This window comes from the organism of the source record quoted next, unplaced genomic scaffold, assembly GCF_019419815.1.
Source record: "Pyrus x bretschneideri cultivar Hongxiangsu unplaced genomic scaffold, Pyrus_bretschneideri_v1 Contig25, whole genome shotgun sequence".
NCBI classification, from domain to species: Eukaryota; Viridiplantae; Streptophyta; class Magnoliopsida; order Rosales; family Rosaceae; genus Pyrus; species Pyrus x bretschneideri.
Genome location: NW_025999557.1, coordinates 334,405 through 355,869, shown reverse-complemented (window position 1 = coordinate 355,869; position 21,465 = coordinate 334,405). Strand labels below are relative to the sequence as shown.

Here is a 21,465-nt window from a genome sequence, read left to right as displayed (position 1 = left end):
AAGAGGGCAAGGTTATGATAATGGATCAAATATGAAGGGGAGACACCAAGGTGTACAAAATAGGCTTTTGGATATAAATCCTAGGGCCATGTACACTCCATGTGGTTGTCATAGTCTTAACTTAACACTTTGTAATATGGCAAACTCTTGTGGCAAAGCAAAAGACTTCTTTGGAATAGTACAACGTATTTATAGCTTGTTCGCAAATTCTACAAAATGATGGCTGATTCTAAAGGAAAATATAAAATGACTGACTCTCAATTCTTTGTTGACCACACAATGGGAGAGCCGTGTTGCAAGTGTTAAAGCAATTCAATCTCAACCTCTACAAATAAAAAAAAACTCTACTCCAATTAGCAAAAAGTGACAATGACTTAGTAACAAAAAGTGCAACTAAATCTTTGGCAGCATATGACATTGGGAATTTTGAGTTTTTATTGGGCATGACTATTTGGTATGAAATATTGGCTACTGTTAATGAGGTTAGCAAAGATTTGCAATCTAAAGACATGCTTATTGATGTTGCTATAGAACAAGTACAAGGATTGATCACTTATTTTGAAAAGTACAGAGAAACTGGGTTTGCAGAGGCTATGATTAATGCTAAAAAAAACTTGCTATTGAAATGGAAATTAATCCCGTGTTTCCAGAAAAGCGTCAAGTTCGTAGAAAAAGACATTTTGATGAGAATGAAGGTGAATCATCCCAACCAACTGAACAATCAGCAGAGGAATCTTTTAGGCTTCATTACTTCTTGTATATAATAAATCAAGCTATTGGTTCACTGAAGAAAATGTTTGAAGAATATCAAGCATACGATGATATATTTCGGTTTTTATTTACTTTAGAACGGTTGAATTCAATGGACAATAGTAAATTGAAAGATTGTTGTGATCGGCTTCAAAACTTTCTCAAGAAAGATGAGCTCTTTGATGTTGATGGGGATGCATTATTAGTAGAGTTGAAGCTTTTACGAGAGCGTTTGTCAAAAGAAATAAAGACATCCATTGACATATTGAACTACTTGAAGATGATGTGTTGTTCCCCGACTGCAAGCATTGCATACAGAATTTTGTTGAATATACCTATTACTGTTGCATCTGCAGAAAGGAGAGGAGTTTCTCAAAATTAAAGTTATTAAAATCATACTTGCGGTCAACTATGTTGCAGGAAAGGTTAAATGGACTTGCTTTGATATCAATTGAAAGTAAGTTTTTTAAACAAAATTGACTATGAAGGTTTAATTGATGATTTTGCAGCAAAGAATGCACGAAGAGCCATCTTTAAGTGAAACTTCGGTGCTAGACTTTTTTAATTTTTGTTTATTTGGTTTCTTTAGATTGAACTAATTGTTAGTTATTAGTACTATGATTATTTTGTAGTTTTTTATACATTTAATAATATTTAGAAATAGATGGTTAGTGAGTTTTAAAGTTTATATCGATATTGCTTTTTAACATCAATAAATTGTTCATTTTTTTTAAGATGTCTTATAAGAATGGCCCATTTTATGAATTTCGCACAGGATCTCGAAATCTCAAAGACGGCCCTGTTAGCATGTATTTGACTTCTGTCAAAAACCATGGAAATTGCAGGTACATACTTGGGGTAAAGGCTACTGCGGTGCATTGGGCCATGGGGATGAGATTGACAAGACCACCCCAGAACTCTTGACCAAGCTCAAAAGCCACCTCGCTGTGCAGGTTTGGTTTTTTCATTCATCTTATCATTTCTGATAAATTATGATTTTCTAAGTCCATTGTTCTATGCTGCCCTCAAATGTTAAGAGTAGATGCAATGCTCCAACACTACAACTTTGGCGTTGTGAAACTCGCATACAAATCTGTGCATCTCTCTCCTGTATTTTCCCCTTTCATGTGGAACTTCTCTTTTTAATCCACAGATGTGCTATGACAGTTTACTGTACTCTGTAGGTGTGCTAGAAAGCTGAAGACCTTTTTCCTCTGTGACAACGGTTCAGTATATGGTTGCGGTTGGATGAGCTTTGGTAGCCTTGGATTTCCCGACAGGGGATTATCTGATAAGATCTTGAGCCCTCGAATCCTCGATAGCTTAAGAGCTCATCATGTTTCTCAGATTAGCACTGGGCTGTACCATACTGTTGCTGTCACTAACCGCGGACAACTCTTCGGATTTGGAGATAACGAAAGGGCACAACTTGGGCACGACAAATTGCGATGTTGCCTTGAACCAACTGAAATCTTCGTACAAGAAATGGCTGATTACAAAATTTGATTTACAAATTTGATCTCCCTAGCATTATCCTAACTAAATTACTTGATACCCGTGAGTTATAGAAACAAAAAATTGGATTCAATAATGATACCAAACAGGTTCAAGGTTCCAAAGAACATTGTGCCATTCTTTTAAATTGACAGGCCAACCAATGCATACTGGCTATCATGTTGAAAGTTGTAACAAACTTTCGAGGATAATGTTAAGGAGGTTAAAGTTTTAAGCTAAATTGGCAAATCAAATAATGTGTCACCAATAGGAAATAAGCATGTTAATCAGGAAAATGCTAGGGAGACCAAATCTTTTAAACCAAATGATGTGGTTGTAGATGATTAGATTATTAACTAAGTGTCGATTAACGTGTTTGTTTCTTATTGGTCAAGCATCATCTAGTTTAAAAATTTGGTCTCCCTAACATTACCCTGTTAATCAACACAATAATCCAATCATCAACATCCACATCATTCGGTTTACAAACTTTAGTTTAGAAATTTGTTCTTCCAAGCATTAATCTTTCTATGGTTTATTGTTTAGGATGATGTTATCTACACACATTTTTTTTCACTTATCGCACATCTCTTAATTTCTGGTTATCGTATCAAATGAATTGAAGAGAATCAAAAGACAAAAATTAACAGAACTATGTAGAAGGTAAAACAAGCATGTGGATATCACCGCCCTATTGTTTATATTACTCTTAAACTAGCCGCTTAGTAGACACCAAAGAAAATTTACCACAATGAAACACTGACAAGCTTGAAAGTGGTTACAACTAACAAGCATAGGTGCTTTCTGAAGAAGCAGTCCCATTCAAGGCTAATCTTAACGTGATTGAGAAACAGAATGGTTCATAGGTGAGCAAAACACAAAACAAACATTAATTTTAATACCACTTCATAAAAGATTTTACAATTGAAAAAAAAACCCAAACAAAATAAATTACTCGTACTTGTTTTCGAGATGAGGTTCATCTGAAAAGATAAAATAACATTTATGGACTACAAAAACACCTTCCGTGACACAAATATGTGTTGGGAGCTCAGTTGTCTTCAGAATCCTCAGACCGTTCAGCCGCGTCATCCTCGGAGTCACTGTGGTCAGATACTTCATCGTCCGACTCTGAAGACTTCTCAGATACTTCAGCGGCTGGGAGCTGTTTCGGTCCTTCATCGCCCTTTAATTCTTCTTCACTGAAAAGATCCCTTTGCACGGGGATAGTGCTCACCTTCTGAGATGCAATAATATCTCCAATGGCTCGATAAGCTGCAGCCTGATTGTTATCTTCCAGTGTCTTCTTTATTGTGATTTATATCAGGCTCCCCCGTTGGCGATTCTCTTTTTGGTGGCGGCACAAAAAATGGTATCTCACCCCTCTGCCAGTCGTGGAGGACCATCTTTGCTGCAGTCATCAAGTCAGGTTCACCACCCCGGAAGCACACCAGCCAAAAATTTAGCAGACACATAAACATTGAAACAGCAAAGGAACGAAAGATCAAAATGTGGTTTAACATTTGTTGAAGTTGCCGACTATCAGATTGTGGACAAGAATAATTTGTTTTCTAATTAGGTCAACCATCATAGTTTCACCTGCAGGGTTCGCCTCTGTTTCATTGGGGCATTATCTATCACAAACTCAGAGTCTCACAAAATCCATGCGACTAACATTGACAGGAAAAATACATCTTTCTAAAGAATGAGTAAAACACTGGGAACTTTCAATATTCATCTATACAGTGTTCTCTTTCCAGATTTGTATTGCAGACTGAATTTGAGCTGCCCATTCAGGCAAAGTTAAATAAGGACGAGCCTGATCAATATTCCAGTCATTAGCAAAAGACATCTTCCTATACATTAAAAGTAACACGCATGTTTGTGTTTGCGTGTACATATATGTATGTAGATAATTTGGGAAACACCAATTGACCAGATCTGAGCAAGGAAATTTCCCAAAGCATTGCAGGAACTATGGGTAGAAATGTTATGACTAGTGGGATAATTAGAAAGCATTATTAAGTAGCGAGTTACCTTCAAAAGTTTGCCTGACAATTTGCAAAGCTGACACAGGAAGTCATTATCATCCTCCCTGAGAACATAGGACCATTAAAATACAGCTACGTGTCACTCTCTAAGAATATACGTTCCATTTGCAGGATTTGTGTCAAAAAGAAAATTACAAAGTACATAGATCATATAAAAAATGATTGCAACCTGAATCAGGTGAGAACGATAATAACAGAATAAAAGGCCACATAATACACCCTTAATAACAGGACATAAACATCAAAATCCAACACAAAGACAAAGAAGCATACCAGTTCTCTATCTTATATGCTCTTTTCAGGTGGATCCTCTTAACTCGTTTCAAAACTTCTCCTATGTGTTCTGTAGCATCCTGCAAATTTGTGGCACGTACCTAGCAAAATAGACCCAAATTATTTACCATTTGATGAGCATAATATTACATTTTTAGGCAAACATTAAGCGCAGGCTCCAAGTCCCAGAGAACAAGGAAACAGAAATGTTAAAGGGGTTAAACTAGTACAGCAGGAAGATTCTACTTTCGAACCAATCTAGAATATAACTTGGACAAAAATAAAGAAAGTACAGCAGCGAGATACACAATATGACATTGCACGCAACAAGTGACATTCTATGCATATGCATACGTGCATGTATAGAGAACAATTCATTTATGTGGTTGCACAATTACTGCACAAGCATCAGAGACAAATGCTCTATGTAGAGAGGGGTATGTTATTGATGCTCCAAAAAAGTCACTCTGAACACTCTAGTGAAAAACAGGCATCATAGATGTTACGAACAGCAGGAAGTTGGTAATAGTATAGACACAAATTAATATTTCCAGTCATGTGACTTCTGGTGTAGCTCACATGACCACTATCGTTTTCATGGACTACATCAATAAACCAGAAGCAAGGTTCACAAACGAGCAATTTAAAGACAATATTGGTAGCAAATCAATATTTCCAAAACAATATACCCAAAATATTGTTTACAGTCCATACTTAAAAGATCAATGAGAACAACAAAAAAGTAAAATTCACTATTAGGAGCTACACAAGGAAAAACAGAAGAAGCGTACCACGCCCTTCAGTACAATATCTGTTTGGGAATCACCGCTTTGATAGACAACTCCAGGGCAATCAATCAAGAAAATCCTCTTTGTGAGTGTTATATACTGCCACACTTTAGTCTCCCCTGGGATAGGAGCAACTCTGCAAACCTGTTGAGCAATGAACAAAAAAATATGTCAGCCATCCGTTTATAGAATAGCTAGAAAGACAAACCACAACTATGAAGCTTGTTATATGATTTACAGCTTTCAGTATCTTCTAAAAGTACATCATATGGATCGTGCGTGCGCAAGTACATGAATGTGCTCATGCTAGACAGGCACACAGAGGAACTGGTATCGGTATTTGGCATATCCGATGGAAACTTGCCTCCAACAACAGTGGATGGCAACCTAAGAATTCGAACTATAACCAGAGTGCATCAATCTACAATTATGTTTATCCATTGAGAAAGGTGCATCAGGCTACAATGTACACAATCTACAAACCCCCAGAATGAAAAATGAAATCCTCTAGATCATGGTTGGGGAATATAATTCTATTTGATTTTGTGCCGTAGCAAATGAACACACATGTACAAAATCTATACAAATGGAAATGCAAGCAGAAAAGCAGAATCAGCAATGGTGTTGTAGATATTACATTTTTAGATCGCAATGTTGACCTTCCTCCCCGTCTTCTTCACCATCTTTGCGGTGGTGCCGAGAAAATGAGGGAAAATGGCTGAGATTTTGTATTGTGCAAAACCCTGCGACTAGGGTTTCGGAAAGGAAGAGTGGAGGTGGAAGACAAGAAATTATAGAGTGACGGGTGACGGAGATTGATGGACTGGACCAACAAAGTGAAATTAGCCCAAATGTCGGTGGCGTGGTCCAATAAAGTTGGGCTCATATCACACGCAATATTTAAAATATCTGTATCTGTTAAGATATCGATTTAAAAATCTGTGAAAGTATTGACGGAATGAATATCTATTATCGATATCAGTTCTTTTAAATGAAAATGATAAAATTTTAAAATGAAACTTTAGAGAATGTCAATTATTGGTTGAGATGAAATATAAAAGTTCCATCGATATTTAAACTGATATGTCAGAAATCGACAAAATATGTCAATTTTAGCCCAAATTTAGTTTCTCCGATATGAGGTGAAGCTTGCTTCACCCTCCTTTCCGTATCTTTTTCTAATTTTTGGGATATTTTCATGGCAATATCGATTGAAGAAGTTTCAACCACTGATCGTATAACAAGAAAATGAGAACACATCGTCATTTTGGTTTCCAAATGTGTTTGCTTTCGACAAAAGTAGTGGATTAGTGGATTGTAACAGTAGTTATAAGGGAACACATTCCTTTTCAATTTGGCTACGCCGTCCGTCACAACAAATTGTTTGTTTGAACTTTTTCTTCATTGGTCAGTTCCAGGGTATGAGTTGCTGGTGTGGTGGTGAAAGTAGGAAGCCAAGTGTCAAAGTTTAAGGTGAGGGATAAAGCATATTAGCTCGCAAGCCCCAAAATCTGAGTTTTGCTGAAGCTGCTAGCCTGCCCCCTGCTATCGAGATAGTACGAAGGTCTCGAAAGAACTGAGTTATCTGCCGGTAACTGCATCCTTGTTTTGGGAGGCGCCAATGGAGTCGGAACACATGCTATTCAGGTAGAATGTTGATCTTATTTCTCAATCCAATGTCCCCATACTATATAGCTCAAATTCTATATATATGGAAATTTCTTATTATTCAGGCAGTATTCTAATCTAATAACTACGAATAGAAAATTCAAAGTCGAGTGTAGAATGGAAAGCACGTTACTTTAGTCAACTTGAATAAGCATAGTTTTGAGTTTACTTCAACTGGGGCTATCTTGGAGAAACTAGCGCCTTACTTTGAAGAGTGGGAAGATTAAGCACCATTTTTGAAGATGGTTGAAGCATTTGCCTACCTTGAAACCTCGAGAGCTACCGGAAAGGTGTTTGTGTCTCCCATCCCATGAGAGGGAGTGTACTAGCCCAGGCAGGCAATCAGTTTGTGTTTGATGCATATTTGTTAATCTGCTGGTTGTTTGAACTAAAATGACTTGTAATAAAGCGGATAGGGTTATTATACAAAACGGTCTTGAGATTTGCATGATCAATAGAAATGGTCACTGAGATTGAAAATCAATAGAAATGGTCCCTGAGATTGTTCACCATCCATGACTTTGGTCCTTCAGTTATAAACGATTTTGGTCAATTTTCAAAGCTTTGTAACTTAATCGTTTCTTAACCAAATTTGATCCATAATATATCAAAATGAAGAGAGGAAAGTGTAGAATAAGATTATGCCTATTTGGAAGCCCAATGGTTGCCGGAGATAGCCGGAAAATAGCCTGAAAGGTGACTGGTCCATGGGAAAACTGGAAAACTTGCCGGAAACTGGGTAAACTTTAAACGTTCATAACTCCTTTAATAATTAACCAAATCAAGTGATTCAAAAACAAAAATAATGCTTCTTGATGAGACAAAGAGAATGGTACCTTTTTTGAAGACTAACTCGCCGTGGTTTGGTCGGATAACGGCTCAAAAATGGCTAACCATTTTCGAGTTGTCCACTTTCGAGCAGTTTTCCAGCCAAACCATGGCGATTTAGCAGTAAAGAAACATACCATTCTCTTCGTCTCATCGAGGAGTATTATTTTCGTTTTCGAATCACTCGATTTCGTTGAGTATTGAAGAAGTTATGAACATTTAAAGTTTACTCAGTTTCCGGCGAGTTTTCTAGTTTTCCCGCGGACCAGTCACGCTATTTTCCGGTCATCTCCGGTTGGGCTTCCAAATGGTAAAATCTATTTCTACACTTTCTTATCTTCATTTTGATATATTATGGGTCCAATTTGGTTAAGTTACGAAGCTTTAAAATTTGCCCAAAGAGTTTTTAACGGAATGACCAAAATCATGGATGGTGGACAATCTCAGGGACCATTTCTATTAATCATGCAAATCTCAGGAACCATTTTGTATAATAACCCAAGCGGATATGCTTACTTACGCACTCGAGTTTGAATTTTTTTCTTCGTGCAATTTAGATTAGCTGATAGTAGAAGCTTAAAGTTCGATCAAAATTCTGAAAATTATGAGTTGTAAAAGCATCTCCAATGGGTGATGTTGCAAGGGGGAACATGGAGATTACAGTGTTCATCTTTAATGTATGTGCTACTAAGAACCAAATAGAAGTTTTGAGTATAAAACCCGTAAGAGTTGCTCTAACAAACTAAACTATTGAGTCCTGGATTCAAATTCTTTATTTATTTTTCTTTATTATAGAATATCCCTTGTTTTAAAAATAAAAAATCAATCATGTGATAATATTTGTGCATCTTATATATAAATATGGTATCAAGCTTGTACAACTATTTGGTTTACATATATTCTTCGATTAAAATTTATCATTATTCATAAATGCATGCAAACACGATCATGTATTTCCATTACTCTCAAAGTTATTTATGATTAATTATTAAAGATAAATACATAGTATTACCATTGCTCATCTAGTACTAATCTCCTTAATTGTTCTATATATATAGGTGCCTTCTTTCACTTTCAGCCACTATAAGAGTCCAGGCACCAGCAGTAGTAATCAGACCTTGAGATTTCCATCATTTGATCTGGGCTCATCCTCTCAAGCTCATTTTGGCGCCACGCCGCAAAGTTATTTCGGTTTTGAGTGTCGGAAGCTAGCGGGTATGCCTCTACTTTGTGAACTTGGGATCTCATTCTCTTGTAGATCTTCATTGTTGCAACACAATCCTCATAAGGATCTTGAATGCCTGTTTGAATGTCATACCTATATAGATTATATGTAAAATTGCATTAGTAGAATTTATATTTATGTATACAGGGAACTAATAGTAGGGTTGGGTACTTGCCCAAGATATGCTTGTGTGAGATACTTGAGGGAGTTGCTGAGCTTGCTTGATTTCATCAATGGAGGATATTTTGCAGTATCCCTATACAGTCAGTCACGTTTAGAACTAGAATTTCAATTGAAATTCGCAATGGAAAGTTGTATGTGTGTATATGTGATCCTATATTTTTATAAATATATATAGATAATTGTTAATTAGTACTTTAAAATAGTCATTGTGCACTTCGCTGTCTTTTATTTTCTTTTCATTGATCGAAGAGAGTCTGATGATTTTATAAAATGGATATTTTTTTGTTTGGATGAAAGAAAAATAAGTTGAATTACCTAATCATTACTTGTGGATATTCAACCTGCAGAGAGTCAAGGTCATGATCCAAACCGTGACCCACAAGAATCCTAGCTCTTCCACTTCGGAGTCGAATCCTCCACATTGGTTCCCCATTGCAGAGGAAGTCTTGGATCTTCTTTTGCACTTGCCTCAAAGGGATTGCATCCCTCAAGTATTCAGGGCGAATACCAGTTGTTTCATACCTGTATATATACAAGTATAAAGCAAAATGATCGGTCATGTATATAAAAATAAACCCATTCAATCGCTAAATCACACTCCGAAATGATGACCATATTCTCTTAAAGCAACGACATCTTTATTGTAGGAAGTACAATTTTCACAATATCTTCGTCTTTTGTTTTGTTCCATCCAACAGTCAGAAATGAAGAAGAGTGAAATCATTCCCCTATATATTTACGCTACATACGTCACATATTAGTTAGTATAATTCTTCATATAAATGCATATATACCTATAGTTTGTGACTGGAATCAGTGGCATGACATAAGACTGAAAGATGATGTTGTCATATTCATCAGTGAGGCAGACCTTTGCGCAGAGATCCAGGGAGCCATCGCTGCCACCACCAACCATTTTGCAAGCAAGTGCAACAACTTGAGTGCCTCCTGTGCTACCACTTTCAGTATTGTCACGAATGCCCAGATTAGCAAAGCGACCAAGTAATCCCTGAAATGTATTATATGGAATGAATTTAAATTTATAGCAAATAGGGTTTGGGCAAAATGTTCATGATTAATAAGGTAGTGTGTGCTGATTAATACAGCGTTGCCGCCAGAGAGTTGGCATCTGTCCTGGTGAACCCTAAGAGCATACGGGCTTTCGAGGATGGCTAAGCAGATTTTGCATCCTCTGGTGCTGAATATATTTCTGCATTCTTGTTTTGGCAATGGCCCTGAAAATAGAAATAATAGGATTATTATTTGCAAAAGAAATTTGGGATTATGTAATTAATAACTGTTTTTTGTATAAGAGATATAGTTTACTCTAAATTAATTTAAGCTACGGAGAGAAGGATTTGAACTTTGATGCAGAAAGAGAAAAACACAGTTTATAGTCAACTTGGCTACGCTCACTTGATCTGCATAATTTGTTTGTTACCTATAAGATGTTCCCTGAGAGATTCAAAATATCTGCAATGCTTCTTACAAATTCCACACATGGGTTCATGAGCTGAGTGGTGTGAGGTTCTCATGTGCTCCACTAAGTGCTCGATTCTATTGAATTGTCGATAGCATGCTGCACACTTGTTCCTGATTAATCACCGCATATATATAATTCTCATTAGTTTATATACTAATCATCCATGATTAATCGAAAAAATTACTTACAAGTTACAACTTAATTAAGCTGAAAAAAAATGTGCATGCAGTGATATTTCTGTATGTGTTGAGAGAGAGAGAGAGAGAGAAAGATATATATATATATATATATATATAGATATAACCTCAGAATTTCTGTTGATTCGACTTTATACTCCATGGTGGTTGCTACTGAAGAAGAAGCTAGACTTGAAGAGAAAGATGGAGGGTGTGGAAGGTATTTATAGCAGTACTGGTATGTGGTAGTATAGGAGGAAGATATTAGATTCGGCCGAGTGGAGATTGATATATGATTCCTTGAAGAAATAAAGTAACCAAAAAATTCTAACGTATAAGATCTGCAGTACTATGTTTTTTCTTTTTCATACACTAGGACGTACTGCTACTAAAAGTTTTTACCTACGAGTACAGAAACATAAGACATGTGGTTTACTATTATGTGTTATACTAAATAGATGCGAACAAGAAGGTAAAATGACTTACTTATAGAGTATGTAATAAAAAATTTACGTGTTATATAATTTAAGTGGAATAATAATATCACGCGATTCTGTTCTAAGTAAATGAAAAATTTATTCAAAATTGAGAACATTTGTAGTGACCCAAAAGCTCAATCAGGGGCCCACCATTCAACTCGAATGGTTGAACTATATTTTAGAACTTCATGTCATGATTTAGAAAGATGGGTTAGATACCCACTATATTAACTAGTAAGTACACGGATTTTGATGTGAAATTATTGAATTCTCAACACTCCCTCTCACGTAAGACCGTCACATAGTAGGCTACAAGTGGTACTATTTCCGCATTGATCATTCAAGCGCGGAAGCAAGGCAAGTTAGTAAACCCGATAAGTCATGCAAGACAAGATCATTACACAATTTGAGCCTAATCAAATATCTGCTCTGATACCAAATTAAGATTTCATAAAGACGCACCAAGCACCTACTAATAAATGTGCCAATCTTATCCCCCAACTCACATCTTTTCACCTAAACAGCATAACATGTATGATGTTTTTATAACTAGAAGTGAAACAATTCAAAATAAACTGTATTTAATTTTGTCAATTTTCTGATATGAAATTCTTTGCACTCTTCGATACTTTTCGGCACTACTGCAATCTGCATCAAAAGTGTCTGTGGAGCAATATTACCCATTTGAATCTTCTCTTTCAGTTAAAGAAGGATTTCTTTCCAATTTATTGGATTAGTAATGTGTAAAGTATATGTATAGCTTTGGGTTGACGTAGGTTTTAATTTGCATGCTAATGCATGTCATCAGAACACTAATCAAGTCCCATGCTGCAGCAGCAATTAGATGAGAAGCATCAGATGAAATCTTTAATCTCTCGTCGACTTCGTCGTTACCTTTTGACATATAATATTCTGGTCAAAGTTGTCTTTGCATCTGTGCACCAAGAGATTCAGAGCGAGATGAGAAACCTGCACGAATGGTTTGTTGCTAATTTGGGATGTGACCAAAAAAGGAATGAAACCTTTTATTGTTCTTTGCTGAAATTCTGGGATATAAAGTATGATGGTTGACGGTGACAAAAGTCCGACACTACAGCTAATGGAACGTGAGGACGTAGTGGGATGGTAGAAGATAAGGTTTTCAACTAGCTCGTAAAGATAACCATGAAAAATTATTTGATTATGTCAAGAGTTCAGATAAACAGATTATAATTCACTACTAAATACATTGATATTGATGGAGAAATCGAACGGTTGTTGATGGAGAAATCGAACGGTTGTTGATGGAGAACCAGACGGACGATGACATAAAGGAGAAGGTGTAGAGGTTGGCACGCGTCGAGGAAGCGAATCTGTGATGGTGATGATGATGGTTGCTCTGCTAATTATTGTGGTGGTGGTCCTGGTATGAACCCAGAAATGGGGGAAAAGGAAGGGAAAAAATTGGACTGTATTGAACTTCCATTCCAGCAAATGAAAGTACGGAGGATTTCAAAAATCCGAAGCTCGGCAAATCTTCAAATGGTCACTTCTTGAATTTCTGAAATTTAATTTTTCTAATTTCTTGAATTTTATGGGTTTATATCTGTGTTTTTCGTTTTGGGATTTGTTTTTGTGGGGTTCTTCATTTTGATTTTTTGGAACTCTCCCTTTGCCATTTTGTTTGGTGGCTTTTCCTAGAAAAATGGTGACGGCCAGGAGATTAAAGAAATGGCAGTGGGGCGAAAGCCCCAGTGGGTGATGATGGGATTCGAAGAGAGGGAAAATGATAAGAGTGAGAGGTGTTGGTATTCACAAGAGTTTGCTAACTCAATACCAAAATATGTGGGTGATAAGTTTACAAACTCTATCACACCTCTCACTTTCACTCTCAATAAAATTGGACAAAGAAAGGAAAGAAGTAGCAAGCTTGGTGATAACAAACACTTTGAAATATTAGAAGAGTTTACAACTCTTAAAGCTTACAAGCTGAAATTAAATGAATGGGAAATGGGATTTGGATGGGATGATTTAAGGCTTAGCAAGATGGCCTATTTATACAAAACTGAAAAAATAAACAATCCAACAATACATATAATGAATGATGGTGTTCCACATCTTTACACCCTTTCAAATACATGCAGCAACTTTGATAGTTGGCATACACATGCATTGCATCATGGCAGGTTGTAATAACCACCTTTCGGCTTGCACACAGCAGCTGTCTTTCCAGCTGCAAATAACACAGATTCAACTAGCACATGGCAGCACACTGCTGTCTTCCTGCTAGCACATCACATGGCAGCACACTTGCTGTCTTTCATCACCATTCAGCTGAATAATGAAGGAGCAATGATGATTATATTTTGCTGGAAACAAGCTGTAAAGAAAGGTTAGCATCACATGGACAGATCACATGACTTTTAATTTGTATTTCCAACATGCCCCCTCAAATTAAAACGCCTTCATGCCTAGCAATTCACGTAACAGCCGGAATGATTCAACTGGTAATGGCTTAGTGAAGATGTCTGCCACTTGTTCCTTCGTGTGACAATAGACAAGCTCAATTGTCTTTTGCTTCACATGGTCCCTCAAAAAATGGAACCTGGTATCGATGTGCTTACTCCTTCCATGTTGGACTGGATTCCTAGCAAGCTTGATAGCTGAGATGTTATCCACATGAATCACAGTCGATTCCACTTGTGGATGACACACTGACTTCAACAGATTTCTTAACCAAATTGCCTCACACACGGTTGAGGCTACAACAACGTACTCGGCTTCACACGATGACAAAGCAACAATTGATTGCTTCTTTGAAGTCCATGAGAAAGTTGTTGATCCTAGAAAAAACACATAGCCAGTTGTGCTTTTCCTTTCATCTTGGTCACCTCCCCAATCACTATCTGAATAACCAAATAATTTTGTATCTTCACCAAAATTATAAAACAGACCATAGTTTAGAGTACCTCTTATGTACCTCAAAATTCTCTTGGCGGCCAGCCAATGAGACTCCCTTGGTGTTTCCATGTATCGACTCACGAGTCCAACACCATAAACTATATCAGGTCTTGTGATTGTAAGGTACCTTAGGCTTCCAACCAAGCTTTTGTACACGGTTGAGTTTACAAACTCACCTTCTCCTTCCTTAGACAGCTTCAATCCAGTTGCAACTGAAGTGTTGACAATATTGCACTTGTCCATATTGAATTTCTCCAATATATCTCTCATGTACTTTTGTTGAGAAATGTAGATACCATCACTTCCTTGCTTCACTTCTATGCCAAGAAAGTATGACATTAATCCATTGTCAGTCATCTCGAATTCACTGAACATGGATTGCTTGAACTCACAGAACATTGCTTCATTGTTTCCTGTAAACAACAAGTCATCTACATAGAGACAAATAATTAAGAACTCCCCTTTTGCACCATTCTTCATGTAAACTGAATGCTCGTATGGACATTTCTGTAATCCATTTTGATGAAGGTAGTTGTCAATCCTTGAGTTCCAAGCTCGTGGTGCTTGCTTGAGGCCATACAAAGCCTTCTTCAAACGATACACCTTATCTTCTTTTCCCTGTACTTGGAAGCCTTCTGGTTGTTCCACGTACACTTCTTCCTCAAGAACTCCATTAAGGAAGGCTGACTTGACATCTAATTGATAAATTTTCCATTTATGATGAGCGGCAAGAGAGATTAACAATCTTACCGTGTCAAGTCTTGCAACTGGAGCATAGACTTCATCATAGTCCACTCCATACTTCTGTTTGTAGCCCTTTGCTACAAGCCTTGATTTGTATCGATCCACACTCCCATCTGCAGTGCGTTTGATCTTGTAAACCCACTTGACACCAATAGCCTTCTGATTTGGTGGGAGCTTTGTCAACTCCCAAGTGTCATTCTTCTCGATGGCATGGATCTCTTCTTCCATGGTTTTTTTCCAACAATTTTCTTCCACAGCTTCATTGAATGAGAGAGGCTCATGGTCTGCATAGAAGCAGAAAAAATTGGTTTCTTCTTCTTCTTCTTGTCTATAAATCTCTGTGAGACTCCTTAACCTCACTGGAGTTGAGGAGCTGCTTTCCTCACTAGATGTAGGACCACTCCTTGCAATTCTGTGCACTGGAGTTGTTGTGATTGTTTGAGCAGGTTGTTGCTCAACAGGTGGTACAACTTCTGGTTCTTCAAAATCAGTGGAGACGATCTTCTCTTTACTGACTTCTTTGTTGTTCCACATCCATGCCTCTTCCTCACTGAAGATGACATCTCTACTAACCACTAGTTTGCCAGTTAGTGGGTTGTAGAGCTTGTACGCCTTGGACTCTTCACTATAGCCCACAAACACACACTTCTCACCTCTATCATCAAGTTTCCTCTTCTTGGCTTCTGGAACTTGAGCATATGCAACACACCCAAAAATTCTTAGGTGTGTAACATTCGGCTTGTATCCACTCTAAGCCTCTTGTGGTGTCACCCTCTTGACACTCTTTGTTGGACATCGATTCAACAAATAAATCGAACAAGCTACAGCTTCTGCCCATAACTCTTTTGGCAAATTCTTCTCCTTAAGCATGGACCTTGTCATGTCAAGGATGGTTCGATTCTTTCTTTCGGCTATCCCATTTTGCTATGGGGTATAGGCAGCAGTAAGTTGATGCCTAATTCCTTGCTCCTTGCAGTATGCTTGGAAAGCATTGGAGGTGTACTCTCCACCTCTATCTGATCTCACAGCCACAAGCTTGTGGTTGCTTTCAGCCTCTGTGAGTGCCTTGAACTCCTTGAAGATTCTTAGGGCAGCCGACTTCTTCTTGAGAAAGTAAACCCAAGTCTTCCTACTAAAATCATCAATGAAAGTAATAAAATACCTATTACCTCCATAAGACATGGGATCCAATAGACCACATATATCTGTGTGCACCAACTGCAATGGTGCCTTTGTTCTTCATGTATCACCAACAGGGAACGATAGTCGTGCTTGCTTGGCAAGCACACAACCTTCACATACTTGGCGTGTAGCTTCAATCTGGGGTAAACCACAAACCATTCCTCCACTTGACAACAACTTTAGGCCATTGAAATGAAGATGGCCAAATCGAAGATGCCATTTCCATGACTCATCTTCCATCACACCGATGCTGCAACTCCCAATCTTTGTGTTCAACTTCAACGGGAACATTCGGTTCTTTGACATTTGAACACGTGCAATAAGTTTTCTCCTTGCATTCCTGAGAGTGAGAAACATATTCTCCATATGTATAATGTACCCTTTCTGGAGCAGTTGACCAATGCTTAGAATGTTGCTCTTCATACCTGGTATGTAGTAGGTATCGGAGATGTATTCTTCTTTACCATCCTTCTGGATGATCTTGATCTTCCCTTTGCCTTCAACTGGCAACTTTGAGGAGTCACCAAGACTTACATATCCATAGGCCCCATCTTTTAGTTCGGCAAAAAACTCCTTCTTTCCACACATGTGATTGCTTGCACCAGAGTCCAAATACCAAACATCTTGTTGGCTACTGGAATCATGGTGTGCTAGCAAGACTGTAAGTTCTTCATCAGTATTTCCACTTGATTCTACCATGTTGACATGCTAACCATTTTTATGTGAACATTCATTGGCATAATGTCCATATTGCTTGCAATTGTGACATTGGATATGCGCCTTTCCTCGAGTAGATCTCCACTCTTGAGACTGACCTCGATTTTGTGCATAGCCTCGACCTCTTCCTCGAGCTCGTCCTCGACTACGGTTAGATGAACTCTCATGACGTGAGTTCCACTGCCCACGACCTTTATTTGGTTTGTCAATATTCAACTTTGACTCCAAAGCTTGCTCTAGCGTTGTGGGGCTTGCATTCTTCTGAATGCGTTGCTCGTGAACTAGGAGGGATCCTAGTAGCTCCTCTGCGCTCATCACCTCCAAATCCTTGGATTCCTCAATGGCAGTCACCACATGCTCAAACTTAGATGTGAGTGACCGGAGTATCTTCTCCACAACTCGTACTTCATCGAGTCTCTCGCCATTTCTCCTCATCTGATTTACTATCACAATGAGCCTTGAGTGATAGTCGGAGATGCTCTCTCCTTCATTCATGTGAGCAGTTTCAAAATCTGCTTGAAGTGACTGTAATCTCACTTTCTTGATCCGATCTACTCCTTTGTAGATTGTACTGAGTGTGTCCCATACTTGCTTGCTCGTTGTTGCTTCTGTAACCTTCTCGAACGTTGAATCTTCTAGACCCTGGTATAGAAGATACAGTGCCTTCTGGTCCTTCTTTCGTAAGTCCTTGAGAGTGTTCCTTTGTTCTGCAGTATATGCAGCTTCTTGCTCGGCAGTGGGTACAACATACCCACTACTGACAACTTCCCATAGCTCCTGTGATCCAAACAATGCTTTGAATTGGATGCACCATCTTTCATAATTTTCTTTCTTCAATGTGGGAACCTGGAGTTGCACTAAATTGGACGTCATAGCTACTGCACTTGCCAGAATGGTATTCTGGCTCTGATACCAATTGTTGGTATTCATAAGAGTTTGCTAACTCAATACCAAAATATGTGGGTGATAAGTTTACAAACTCTATCACACCTCTCACTTTCACTCTCAATAAAATTGGACAAAGAAAGGAAAGAAGTAGCAAGCTTGGTGATAACAAACACTTTGAAATATTAGAAGAGTTTACAACTCTTAAAGCTTACAAGCTGAAATTAAATGAATGGGAAATGGGATTTGGATGGGATGATTTAAGGCTTAGCAAGATGGCCTATTTATACAAAACAGAAAAAATAAACAATCCAACAATACATATAATGAATGATGGTGTTCCACATCTTTACACCCTTTCAAATACATGCAGCAACTTTGATAGTTGGCATACACATGCATTACATCATGGCAGGTTGTAATAACCACCTTTCGGCTTGCACACAGCAGCTGTCTTTCCAGCTGCAAATAACACAAATTCAACTAGCACATGGCAGCACACTGCTGTCTTTCTGCTAGCACATCACATGGCAGCACACTTGCTGTCTTTCATCACCATTCAGCTGAATAATGAAGGAGCAATGATGATTATATTTTGCTGGAAACAAGCTGTAAAGAAAGGTTAGCATCACATGGACAAATCACATGACTTTTAATTTGTATTTCCAACAAGAGGCTCGGTTGACCCCCATTCGAAGGGGAACGATCGGGGTTTTGCGATCGGCGGTGTATCAGACGTTGCCGGAGGAGGAGGAAATTTGGTTGTGCTTAGAGGACAAGGAAGAAGGGGGACGGAGGAGAGACTGAGGGGACTGGGGAGGATGAAGGGGACGATTTATGGGGAGAAATAAGGAAAGAGGATTTTTTTATTAAAATTAATTTTAATTGTTAAATAAAAATTAATAATTTTTTATTAATTAATTAATTTTTTTTATTTTGGTTGGCCAAGGAGTAGGTCTCGTTACTGCCACGTCATTATTTAACAGCTAAATAGACAGAAAATTTAACAAAAGGCTTGACATTGCAATGAATTCATAAGTTGACGTATGACATTGCAATGTTTAAAACATAAGGTATGAGATTGTGATTTAAACCAATAATTGAGGTAGTTTTATGTAGTTTACCCTTGAAAGTTGGTTTCAAGTCAAAGATACATGTTAACATTCTAGACGTCCTATTTTACTGACAAGGTAAACTATTATGCGTTGATATGATTGCACTACAAAATTATGTTCAAATTAGAGAATACCTATATGTTTTTAATATTGTTAGAAAAATTTTATCGGTTGCGGCTTCAATGCTACAAGTATTTTAGCCGTTGAATTTAATTTTCATGACTATTTAAATTTTTATTTTCAATCTTTGTCATTTATTTATTTTCATATCATCAAATATTACGAAGAATATCCAACCTCAGACAGAATAGAATAGAGGATTTGGACTTTAGAAATGCATGGCATGGCATGGGGAAGAAATATCAGCAAGACTGCCTTTTGACCAAGATGGGCCTCACCAGTAGATTCTTCATTCATACGAGCTTTGGAGATGCCAAGACCAAAAAGAAATTAAAGTTGTACAGCAGTGAAAGCTGAGATCATTCATTCATATTCTGGCGATTCCGTCGACCGATCAGCTGGTCCACTTCCATGCAATATGCACCACTGCATGTTTCCTTGACCAATACATCATCCCACCACTACACACATTTACACCTCTCTCTCTCTCTCTCTCTCTCTCTCTCTCTCTCTCTCTCGCGTTTCGAATGTCAAACCAAAATCCCAGGCAAAAAAGTGACCTTCACGTCAACTTCAATACCAGAGGTCCAGAAACATGTTTGAATATATGTTAATAGCAATGACTAGGAAAATTAGCAAACCTGATGATGATGAATATAAATTAACGAAAGTGAAGAAATAAATCATTTAATGGAGATGCAGTGTGTTCAATCATATCCTGCCATAGAAGCTCCAAGAAAGTTTATAAATGAGTGAAATGGAAAAGTTTTTGCGACCAAGTCCTTGAAGAAAGTTGAAGTTCGACCGTAAAACCAATTGACAATATGAGAGTAGCACAACCTCTTATAAGCACATGCAAAGTCATTCTTCTCGTGAATGTGAAATTCATTCTTAACAGTCCCCACCCCCAATTCAACGATTCTTCCTGCTGCTACCTGTCATTTTGGACTCGACTCGTTAACCTGACCTGACCCGACCTGATATGTTAATATTAGTATTTGGATGAATGCTTAACGGGTCGGGTCACTAACGGATGAACCCGTTAACAACCCATTAAATAACGGGTCACTTTGGGTCAACCCATTAGTTGAGGATGTTTGAGTAATTTTACTTTGGGTGCATGTTTCTCATTTAATACTTTACTCTTGCTTAAACAGTACTACTCAAACACTTTTGGGGTTGCCCGCATAGGGCGTACCCGGAAACGAGAGCGGTCTAAGAGACAAGGTTTTTCCTGGGCATTCCATCAAACAGTTAGTGGGCGTAGTCCAAGTGACCAAATTTGGCATACATATTGATGAGGTGGTTGGTGACAAACAGGTTGGGTGGGTGGATGGGGTTGTGGGCGATCATGTAACGGTGCAAAGAGGCCGTCTTGGAGGCGGCGGCGGCTGGCACAGGCGTGGAAGAGAGTGGTGTAGGTTTGGGGGCAGTGAGTTGGTGGGGGATGACGGGAGTAGATGAGTGAGAGCGCTGCCTGGAGGTGGCCGCGGGTGGCGAGAACCACACCTGACCGAGCAGATCATTATCATTGGTTGTCCGATGAGAGATGCGAGACGCGAGGGTGAGAGCACGTGGGCGTAACATGACACTTGTTCGATCAGTGTCTTGGTGGAATGTATACATTATTGCAATACTTTTGCACCCAATGTGGTCAGGAAAATGTTACAAGAACCTTGAAACTGAAGTCTACAATCTCAGCATCTATACTTGATTAACAGAGAGATGATTAGTTGCTTTACGTGTTCATCCAAACAACGCACTACTTTGATCTTCCTGTAGACATTTTGTACTTAGAATCTCATTTATCCTTGTAGGTTTACATATCCAAGTCAGCACCCTTTTAGATTTGCACCTCTTTTAGTATATATTCAAGTCAGTAACCTTTTCATTAGATATCCAAGTTAGCACCCTTTTATACATCCTTGTAGTTAATATGTGTAATTGTATTGGAATGCAAAAAAAAAAAAAAAAAAAAAAATTGTTAACGGGTGTTAACAAGTGAAACGGGTGACCTATTAGATTAACGAGTTTGGTTCAGGTGATCCGTTAGCTTAACGGGTCGGATTGAACCTGATCCAAACCCGATAAACCCAATCTGTTTACAGGTCTACTACTGCATTCCATCTTTGAGTGGTTTGTGATTGGTGATTTGTGATTGGAGCAGTGGAAAGTTCATGTCATGTTCTGAGTGGGCAACAATAATATTAACAAGCATTCAGTCCAAGTTGTTTTTTTTACTTCTTCTTTTAGTGTTTGTTTAGGTAAAGGTCAATTGCAGGTAGAACGATTGTCAAATTGAAAGGGGCAAATTCTACAGTTAAATCTAAGTTTTACCTATTTGAGTTTTTTGTCCAATTTGGG

General features: G+C 38.1%; 1 protein-coding gene and 1 long non-coding RNA gene across 2 annotated transcripts; both read right to left on the bottom strand.

The window, feature by feature from the left end:
• Positions 1-3,111: 3,111 nt before the first annotated feature.
• Positions 3,112-6,149, bottom strand: LOC125468020. The gene is made up of 5 exons (XR_007259415.1): positions 5,994-6,149; positions 5,360-5,500; positions 4,569-4,669; positions 4,282-4,339; positions 3,112-3,655 (listed from the first exon to the last, which is right to left on the bottom strand). It is a non-coding gene; the product is annotated as an uncharacterized LOC125468020 (long non-coding RNA).
• A 2,724-nt stretch (positions 6,150-8,873) lies between these two features.
• Positions 8,874-11,162, bottom strand: LOC103966959 (RNA exonuclease 4-like). Its single transcript, XM_048586649.1, has 7 exons — positions 11,048-11,162; positions 10,702-10,853; positions 10,365-10,495; positions 10,055-10,269; positions 9,576-9,782; positions 9,253-9,333; positions 8,874-9,170 (listed from the first exon to the last, which is right to left on the bottom strand). The coding sequence occupies exons 1-7, from the start codon at positions 11,080-11,082 to the stop codon at positions 8,927-8,929; spliced, it is 1,065 nt and encodes a 354-aa protein (XP_048442606.1). The 5' UTR covers positions 11,083-11,162; the 3' UTR covers positions 8,874-8,926.
• Between the last annotated feature and the right edge of the window lie 10,303 nt (positions 11,163-21,465).

Coding starts and splice junctions, on each gene's coding strand:
- LOC103966959 (XM_048586649.1), bottom strand. CDS start 11,082: ATGGAGTATAAAGTCGAATCAACAGAAATTCTGAG. Junction 10,270..10,364: donor AACTCTCTGGCGGCAACGCT/GTATTAATCAGC, acceptor AATACATTTCAG/GGATTACTTGGTCGCTTTGC. Junction 9,334..9,575: donor TATCCACAAGTAATGATTAG/GTAATTCAACTT, acceptor CTGACTGTATAG/GGATACTGCAAAATATCCTC.